The sequence below is a fragment of the Cebidichthys violaceus genome, unplaced genomic scaffold (genome assembly GCF_023349555.1).
Source record: "Cebidichthys violaceus isolate CVI_PGR_0920_01 unplaced genomic scaffold, fCebVio1.0.p SCAF_17, whole genome shotgun sequence".
NCBI lineage: Eukaryota > Metazoa > Chordata > Actinopteri > Perciformes > Stichaeidae > Cebidichthys > Cebidichthys violaceus.
The window spans coordinates 9,768,024-9,778,114 of NW_027176340.1; the positions used below are offsets into that span (position 1 = coordinate 9,768,024).

The following is a 10,091-nucleotide window of genomic DNA, read 5'->3' on the forward strand; positions in this document are numbered from 1 at the left end:
ATGTAGGCGCTGTCCATTACCTGCGGTGCTGAAAATGATTACTCAAACCAGTATTAATCAATAATTTTAAATTTTTAACGGTACACTACACTAATAGCGTTGCATTATAATTCCTCGATTAAGGCTGTAGACTACAATCTTACTTAATTATATCTGCCTCAAACAAGTGGCCGTGAGAAGCTCGTTGGAGCCAAAAGTGCCAGCTTCCTTCACCGGCTCACTCCAGTCAGAGCGTGGTGTTGCGTTCTCCCCTCCTCTCCGTTGCTGCGATTCTTCAACGCCCGATGAGTAGTTTTCTTACGCTCCCCGAGCTGTTAAAATGCCTATTACGTCGTGGGCGTAGCGGCTCCTTGTAATGGCGACCGTGCCGTAGATGTGCCCAGGTTTGTGAAAATGAAGCGAAGAAGAAGTTATTTCTTTTAAGTAAAACGCCGAGGTTCCCCGGAGGAGGACTTTGCGTCTACAACCATCATCTTTATACGTGGTAAACTTAGCTGTACTTTTGAACTTTTGTGCTCTTTAAGATGATGAAGCTAAAGTCAAACCAAACCCGGACGTACGACGGGGATGGCTACAAGAAGCGGGCCGCCTGCCTGTGTTTCAGGAGCGAGACCGAGGAGGAGGTGAGTCCGGTGATGTCGCTATCTAGCGGGCCAAGCTAACATTAGCATTGTGGCTACTCTGTCTGTGAATCGGTAACGTTGTATTTGTCAATACAGCTGTGGTTTTATGCCAGCTAGAAATGATGACTCACTCGTATCTTAACCTCTTGTATTGTCTTCTGTCGTTGTGTATCAAACATTAGTTTTGAGTTTTTCACTCACCTACAATGTTATGTAAGCCTCTTTAGCTGTGCATATACCAATCTCGGGTTTTTATACACAGCGTTACTTGGACTCAACCTGTTAGCAGCACGGTAATGCTAACGCTAGCCTGCTAACTAGGCGTGTTGCTGCTGTGGGCAGCCGGCTCTCAGCCAGCGACCACAGCCCGGGCTGTGATGAGCGGTGACTTTATCATAAGGAGACCGGTAGAAATCATTGTTTAGCTTTACAAAGTGACAAGCTAAGATATGTACCTGCTCCTGTTACAGATGATTTGGTGAGCTAAGTAACTGTTAGTGTTAACTGGGTTAGCGTTAATGCAACTGGTATTGATAGCCAAACATGGGACTGATGTAACTATTAGCTGTGCTAGCTTTAACCAACAGACAACACTGGTCGCGAAGCCCGGTTGTCTTTTGCTTCACTGATTATGTTACGTAGTTGACTATATGACATACAATCCATAATAGTAATACGATTTTGGAACAGCCACCCTGCTTAATGACAAACTCAAAACCTGTTTCGTTTTGTACAAATGTCACCACGTAGTTACCATAACTGTTTATATGTCACTCGCTACCCACGAAAAACCACTCAAAGTAGTACTTTATAGGGTTATTTGAGATCAGAGGCGATTGTTGGGAAGCTGATGTCCAGTCAACAACACGCACAAAGATGTCTTTGTAGTTGAAACATTATTACTAGGAAGGCAGATTGATCAGAGACTTAATTCCTCATTCCGGTAAAAGTAGAGGCCAGATTGTGAAAATGGGCCGATTACAGGAAACACAATAGTCTGTTCTGCACATAGATGGAAACCTTTACCAGAGACAGTGAGCCAAGCCTTAGCTTTTCTCAGAACATATTGTTGACACCATGAACTCACCATACTATTGCAGAAAAAAAAGCAAAGTTAGTGACTCATACATTAGCTATTGAAAACCAAAACAACAATATCCAGCTGGATAACTTGGCCCCAGCTGATTTCAGATAGCCTTGATAACTGTCAGTGTCATAACTGACTGGTAGTTATTGTGTCAGATGTTGGAGTTTGGCTCTTCTTGTGAATACTATGAACACAGAATAATCTTACTTGAGCAGCAACACTTGTTTAATGTGAACACAAACCATTTAACACAATTATCAAAGGCTGTAATGCCTAACCAGGTTTGTATGGGATGTTTCGCAGGTGCTGTTGGTGAGCAGTAGTCGACATCCTGATAAGTGGATAGTTCCTGGAGGGGGAATGGAGCCCGAGGAGGAGCCCAGCGTTGCTGCAGCTCGAGAAGTGTGTGAAGAGGTTGGTTCTTTAACTGTTTTTCATAGTTATAATATCTAAATTAAGCCTATATTGTGCCCCTTTTCTTTTTCTAATGCAGTTCTTATTTAGACTGTGCACTTTACTTGACCCATGTGTCTGAAACATGAATGTAAAATATTCCTCTCTGAACTTGGTTCATAGCCAGGAATATTGTTCTGAGAATGGATTTCCATTTGCAGCGTGGCAAATTAGTTTGAGTTGAAGCTCATAAGATGTATTGTGTTCCATCTATTCAATCATGTCTGCATTTAACACTGGGCCTAATACCTCACTCTCGAAACCCATTTTGTCCGTGCAGTCATCCTGTTTGCATGAACAGAGAGACAGAGCCTAGCAACATGTAAGCTGTATCATAGCATCATGTTACAAAGCAGTGTTTGGGTGTCAAAGGAGGTCACACTGAGATTGAACACTGGCTGCCCAGCGGTTGCACTGCAGCACTATCCAAACCCACAAATACAGCAAGCCAAGGAAAACAATCCGCTTTCATACTTTATTATTTAGACAGTTTTCTACCACATATACCTTGTTACAAAAGGCAGTTTGAAGGGCAAAATGTGTCTATTTCTGTGTGTGTATTTATGAGGATAGGGAGCAATTAGTAAACAATCCTACAGCTCAATGGAAATCAATAATACTGCTTGTGCCTCTAACGTCCGCCCCTTAAATCAGGTATTGCCCTTTTGTACCTCGTGTTCATCGCTTGGGCATTTTGATCAGAATGGTGACGGGGCGCTGAAGACACTGAATCTCACCCGGCTGTCGGCTCTTGGCATGTGTCACTGACCATATAGAGCCTATTCTCTATGTGATGGATGCTGATATCATCCCTTATCCTGGCTCCTCGCTGTTTGCTAGTTTTTGACGGTTGCAGGACGCTGCAGCTTGCCAATACATTTCCAGAGGGTTCAAAAGCAATGTGGCATCACTACTGATGTTTGTCAAAAAAAGTGCTAAAAGGATTCTGACCGTTTTGAGATGACTTTCAGTGGTACTCCATGCATTGCCATGTCTTGTGGCTTCCTAAGCTTCTTATTGGACTGTGGTGTAACAGGACATATCCTAATCCTGGCGAGCTTATTCTGATGACCATATGAGTGATTGCTTTTGCTTATTGGTTTGAACTCTCGCCAGTTAGCAGCAGGTTAAAAGATTACAGAGAGTTCATTTGGTCTGTCTGACCGTTCACAACCTGGGCTTGTGCTCGATAGTTGAAGACACAGGACATTATTGCATAACTTGTAACACAGCTATGCATCCGCTCTTCCAAGACGATGGCCAGTAGTCTTCAGTTACATGAATGCTTGAGTTGGGAGACATTTTCCATCTCGTAGACACACAGGTTGACTTTTGGCCTATTACTCAATCCCTGGCATGACTTCGGGGTTTCTAGTGGTGGGCCTGTTCTTTCACATACGATCTTGAAGAGTCCAATTCTGAGTCCACGGTGTCGTGAGTGCAGTCAACATTTATTTATAGACTGAAACTGGAACCTGAAGAAGAAGAAGAGGCAAAGATGTCAGCAAGTGGCTTGGCTCTGTATCTAAACCTGACCTGCTGTCCACCTCTGGGAGTTGAGATCTAGCTTGGAGATTATTTTGTTCTCGTTGTTGTTATGTTTAAAGGTAACAAACAAGTCATCCGCTTTCTAGGATTGGTTGTGACATTTGCATGGCTGGGGTGTGAAGGGTCACAGGAAGAGAAACGGTAAATCTCAGCAAAGTGGCTGTTCTGTTTGTTTGTGACCTTTATACTTGATCTTTATGGTACTCAAAACATCTTGTAGAGAAGCCATCAGTATGTGACAGTAAGTGATAGCGGAACAGAGGTGTTTACATGTATTTTGCAGCTGTAGAAATTAGAACCGCAACAATTGCTCGAATGGCAAAGTTTTTCTTGCAGTGGGGAACAATGCCTAACTCCTCAGATGTGTCAATTAGCTGATTTTCTGTTTTTACAATTGTAATCAAACATATTTGGGGTTTTCACTGCTTGTTGGACAAAACGATATGTGCAGCTTGGGATCCAGGAGATGGTGATGAGCATTTATCACCGTTTAACATTTTTGTAGACCAAAGGATTTGTTCGTTAAAGAAGCTGTATTGAATATTCTGAACATTATTATAGCAGAAAACAACTATTTGCAAAGATATAGTGGAGTGATGTTGACCTGAGCAGACAGTGAAAGACTCTCCGTGTGTGGTTGTTGTTGTTGTTGTTGTTGTTGTTGTTGTCAGAGCTTCTTCTTGCTTTGTTGACTTGCTTTGCTTCTAGCGCTTCTTTAATCAAGAAAATTAATGTCAGATTAAATCAATAATGAAAATAATCGTTCGTTGTCACGCTTGTATAGTTAAGAAATAGTTTTTAAAAAACAACTTTCCAACTAAGTTGATGTGACTTTAAATGTCTGTTTACAGAACGTAGACTGTCGGACTCGTTTGTATGACCTATTACTAACTGTTGGCTAAATTAGACCTCATTGCACTGAAGTGTGAAATTAATGGAGGAGGAATCGGTACATATAAGACATGGCTTCCAATAAAGTCACTGATTTTGAATATGTTTGACTTTAACCCAGGAATTAGAAGGGGATAAAAACAATCTTATGATGTAATGTAATCCACTGCAACACAAACAATTTAGAAATGACACAACAAAGGTTACAACATGTAATGTTGACTGCTAGGCTGTTAGATTTAATTGTACAGGTCTGAGTTGTCCATTGTAACTGTATGCTGCTATATGTATTTACTCCCCAATTTAATAACTCCTTTATTCTACAGGCTGGTGTGAAGGGGACTTTAGGTCGCTTAGTTGGAGTTTTTGAGGTGAGGGTTGTTTGCCGTTGACTTTTTTTGTGTGTGTTTTGCAACTGTGACCATGACGCATGTTTTGTGGATGAATATATTATATTTTCTCTCCCCCTACAGAACCAAGAGAGGAAACACAGAACCTACGTCTATGTTCTTATCGTAACAGAGTTGCTGGAGGACTGGGAGGACTCGGTCAACATTGGTAAAGCCCTGCAGTTGTTTACTAGGGATCATATCGTCACCTTGTTAAAATAATCGCCTAAGTCATTTTTTCAAGTTTTTCAGGAAACACAAAAAACTGAGCCATATGTTCAATATATGATATTTTTTTATTATTTTACTCAACAAGGTTATGACAACATATCACTATTAACATACGAATAACAATGTATGTCATTTTTGTAACATGAGAAAAAAAAAATGACGTAGGCAAATTTTTTAACATGCCTGTGTGACTTAAGCAATTTAACACCTTTAATTCTCTCAACAATAAAGCATAACAAACTCACTAACTTAACATAATGCTGAGGAGGCATGTGCATCTCCTCACTTCTCCTTCCAGCTCTACTTTGCTGGGTTCTTGACTGATGCCTATTGTGGCAAATTGTCAAAGAAGCGATGACACTCAATGTGTCTGCTTGGCATCTTCAACAACATCAACAGGAGTGTTTAAGGTCATGTCCGCTCCATCTGAAACACAGTCTTGGCCTGGTACATGCTGCTTCATTTCTTCAACAACGCTCTCAATGTCATTTTCATCGGATGAGGCCTGATCAGTGTCTGAATTGTTTAGCGCATCTCCTACCAAAGAGGAAAAACATTTTAACTCTTTGAGGTATACAGTCACAAATGGGTGATCATTCTGAAAAACATTCATTGCATTGTGTGCAGACACTGCACAACAGGCATACTATATTACCAGTCAAATGGTGATATGATTACTAATATTATGTTCAAGTGACATTCTGATTAAATACATTTAAAACAAAACATTAAAAAAAGTACATCCTTTGTAATTAGTTATACAAATCATTTCAAGCTGTTAGATTGTAATACAGTATTCAAATCTCTCTTAATTAAATCTTGTAATGTGGAAAAAATGAGACAAAAACTGGAATTCCACTTTCCACTCTTGGTCCAAAATATCTAAGCAAAATAGCTTAGTCCATGCACATCATTAAGCTAGCTTTAGGTAGCTTCATTTAGCTAGCTATTTTGCTGACTAAAATGCTCACTAAAAAGACTAAATAACTATGCCGTATTTATAGCCTAGCTTATATTATAGTAAACCTCATCACTTACCAACAGGGGATGAGCTTTGAATCATGGAAATAACTTCAGTGGCTTGGTAGATTTTTCTCCTCCTTGAAGCAGCCGCCATCTTGACAAGCTCGTACAATTGCCTAAGTCACATTGTCTTTTGACTTAGGCAAAATAAAATGGCCTAAGTCTCACTCTTGACATAGGCCATTATACTAAAGGTGTAGAATCGCATGATCTGTTAAACTGAGGATGTAGGCGATTTTACCAGAGGTGGGCACTATCATAAGGAGTTGATCGAAGTAAAAAAACAATTTTTGTCAAAAAATGACGTAGGCGATTATTTTAACAAGGTGATGATATGGACAAAGTTCTCCAGCAGTCACATGCTGTCTGTAGCTTTGTTTTTCTTTCCCAGGCTTTAGGGATTTTACTGTACGTTGGTTGGTTGGGGGGGGGGGGATTATTACAGCAGCTTTGTTCCTGCCCTCCTGATTTTAATTTGAACGCTGTGCACAGTACTGATAATTAGTAATTGTTTGTGTTTTTTCCCCCTGTGTTGTGTCTCACATGTCTTAACTTGTTCCAACAATGGCGTTTGTTCTGTCCAACAGGGAGGAAAAGGGAATGGTTCAAAATAGACGATGCCATAAGAGTGTTGCAGTGTCACAAGCCTGTGCAGGCCACCTACTTTGAGGCTCTCCGGGAGAGCTGCCTGACCAGTAACGGAACACCTTTGGTGGCCACGATAAGCGGGGATCTCTCCCCAACCTACAGCATCAATCAGAGCTCCGTCTCGGGTATCAGATAACTAAAATCCTAACTCTGACACCTCCAGGAGCTTTCTTCACCACTTGCGCTCTTACTCGTGTCATTTTTTCTCTCCTCTTCTCTTTGTTCTTTTTCTCTCTTCTCTTCTCCTCTTCTCTTTGTTCTTTTTCTCTTCTTCTTCTGTCTCAATTACATGGTTTGCCTTGCCAACTACTTTGTGTCAGAACTGTGGCACAGACTTGATGACAAGTGTTGGGTGAATAGTCTGAAACACTTTGTAAATGTAAATGTAATTCTTGACCCATATTTGTTTTTTGTTTTCTTTTTACTGACAACTGCATGAAATGCCCCGCCCCCTCACTCTCTCCCCTTAACGCGCCCTTAGCGTGGTGTTTATTGAATGCAAGAACTACTTTTTACTGTTGTAATGTAAAAGTGTATACTTAGTGCTTAAGCGGAAGGCTTTTGGTGGTCTTTTTTAAAGTCTCCTCCATTTTTCTTTCAGATATTTTTTTTGTTGTGAATGAATGTGCCCATTAGTGTACTCCTTCCCCCGTTTAATAAGGATAGGAAATGTTGTCTGTATCGGAATGAACAGAATTGTGGGAAGTGACTTGTCTTGCATGAGCACTGTTATGTTGTGTCTCGCTCGCTCGGGTGACCTGGCTGTGCAAACAGACTTGTGGTAAGGTCTTTTTGGATTCTCTTCATTTTGTTCCTTATCGTGTTATTGATGTCTCTCTGATCAGAAGGATGTGGCCCCTCACTAGTTTTTCAAATTTCAAGTGTCAAGTGTGTTTCTCTTATTTGGGGAAGCTAGCCAAGCACTACAGGTTTCACTCTCCAACAGAGCGTAGTCTACACGGTAAAGAGGGTGAAGGAATGTCAACATACAATGTAAAATGAACCACCTTTTTTTTGTCCTCAGTGTCTTTACCTCCTTTTTAATCCCTTTTTTTTTGTTTAACTGCTTTTCTTTGACTAACTACGAAGTCTTCCTCCACATACTGAGAGGGCAGTAGATTTCAACTTCATGGACTTTTGAATTTCAAAATGCAGCACATATCACTTAAGTTATTAAAAACCCATTTCCATGTTTTACTCCTCACATTCAGTTTGGTTAAAAAGCAATTGTTTACACTGCTCGTAACGGCACAGGTGACTTTAGTGGGCACTCGTGGTCATTTCTTTTTTTTTACCCTTTTATTATCCCTTTTATTATTTAATCTACATCCCCCAAAAACACTTAAAAACACCTGCTTGACATCGAAAGTAATCAAATCTATAATGCTGGTGCCGAACAAACAAGCCTTGTACAGTTTGAGACCTTGTTTTTAACATGTAAAATGCTTTTGGATACTTTTTTTTCTTATGTTTTTTTTTTTTCTCTCTAATGTCTGGCAAAAGTCTCTTTAGCCGAGCTGCGTCACTGGGCCTCGATGTGGCGTGAGGCAGCTGGCTCAATACTGTGAAACTGGAGGCGCTGTAGATAGCATGTTAGAGGTTTTTATTGTAAATTGTTTATTTCTGTATAGATCAAAGGGGAGAGTACAAATGACAAAAAGCACCTCTTACTCATCTGTGAGTCCGACATGTCATTTCAACTGAGGCTGGAAGAACGGATGGAAGTCGTGGCGTTGGAGCTGTTGGGATAGATTACAGTAGATGTGAGGCTAAAGGACGAGGAACGTGGCTGTGGTTGTTGGTGAGAGTGAGGAGCCAATTTATAATCGAATATTCTCAAAGTTCTGATTTTCGACATAAAAAACCCTTGCAACAGTAAGGGATTACTGTTCTTTGACTTAGTGATAGTCTGAGTTTCCAAACCACTAATTAGTAGAAGTAAAGCAGACCTGATGTTTCTTTTCAAGCCAGCAGCTGTTTCACTGTTCAGTCAGAGTATTTCCCATAGAGGGTTTCTTTCATTGTTCTTTCTCAGAAACTTTCACATGATACTGTGGTTTTCTGTCCATATTTAAATCTGCAGTAGCAAACATGAATCAGTCATTTAGGTCTATATGGCAAAAACAGTTGCTTATTTACACATCTGGCATTTAAAGAGCAACGTTGGCTTTCATTTTGTTGCGTTTGTGTCCATCTGATAAACGTTAGTCCAATATTCAAACCTCTTTTATCTCGGTTTTGGTCTCCACCAATTCCTGAGGTAAATACCAGGCTTCTTAACAGCTGTTTTTCTGCTTTGAGAGCAGTTGTTGAACTAAAACATCAACGTTGAGCTGAAAGATACTAAATAGCCCCGTCAGTTGATAATACTTTGCAGGTTCATGACTTCAAGTAACAAACAGAAGTCATGTGATCCACTGTTTGTATAGAAACATTGATGATGGCAGCTTTAAAGATGGAGTATAATTTATCGGAAGTAAACTTTGAGTGCTTTTTTTAATACAGATACATAAGTGATTACTTTGCCAGCTCTCAAAAACAACAGCTCTGATTAGGTTTGGATTGTCCACCTAGCGCTAAGACTCATGGGAGCTGTATTTCTTTTGAATGCCAACAAAATAAGTAAAATTGTTCTTGGTTAAAATGATGGGATGCACATTTAACTTTTAAGTATTGGCAGAAAACTATAGTGTTATTCAGTTGTCCAGAAACTTATTCAAAAGGAAAAAAAAGCCTTCATGGGAAACAACACTGAGAAGTGACATCTGGTGGAGCAAAGGCGGACCTAGAGAAGGGGCAGACAGTGTCTCTGCGGTGACGGCGGTGCTTGTCTTTTATTCATGGTCCTTTCTCCCGGAAATCAGGCTTCAGACGGACTCCTTTATTATCCCTCCATTAAAAAGCTCTCTGAATGAAAGTGTGTGTGGAAGGAGTCTAAAGTCTCCTCCACAACAGGTTGAGACTTTGGTTTTATTGCTGTGTACCAGAAAGGCGTGGTGGCCAAAGTCTTGCTTTACGACAAACCACCCGGCACTTCAAAAGAGTTTGTGTTGACGAGAACCTTTTCTGAGTCTTCATTGAAATGTGCAAACGGACGTCAAGGGCTTGAATCTGTATATGGCTTAAAAAGGCAAATCTAAAACTGAGTAATTGGCGATGATTTCATTCACTGTCGGGGGTTGGATGCGGGTGACGGGT

The 10,091-nt window shown here is 40.5% G+C and overlaps 1 protein-coding gene across 1 annotated transcript; it reads left to right on the plus strand.

The window, feature by feature from the left end:
- Positions 1-340: 340 nt before the first annotated feature.
- nudt3b (nudix (nucleoside diphosphate linked moiety X)-type motif 3b) lies at positions 341-10,085 on the plus strand. The gene is made up of 5 exons (XM_068712537.1): positions 341-623; positions 2,014-2,124; positions 4,929-4,973; positions 5,076-5,160; positions 6,833-10,085. Exons 1-5 carry the CDS (start codon positions 525-527, stop codon positions 7,027-7,029), a joined length of 537 nt encoding a protein of 178 aa, XP_068568638.1. The 5' UTR covers positions 341-524; the 3' UTR covers positions 7,030-10,085.
- The last annotated feature ends 6 nt before the right edge of the window (positions 10,086-10,091 follow it).

Excerpts from the sequence above, each read along its gene's own strand:
- nudt3b (XM_068712537.1), top strand. The coding sequence starts at position 525 with ATGATGAAGCTAAAGTCAAACCAAACCCGGACGTACGACGGGGATGGC. Across the intron at positions 624-2,013 it reads GGAGCGAGACCGAGGAGGAG|GTGCTGTTGGTGAGCAGTAG; the intron begins GTGAGTCCGGTG and ends GATGTTTCGCAG. Across the intron at positions 4,974-5,075 it reads GCTTAGTTGGAGTTTTTGAG|AACCAAGAGAGGAAACACAG; the intron begins GTGAGGGTTGTT and ends CTCCCCCTACAG.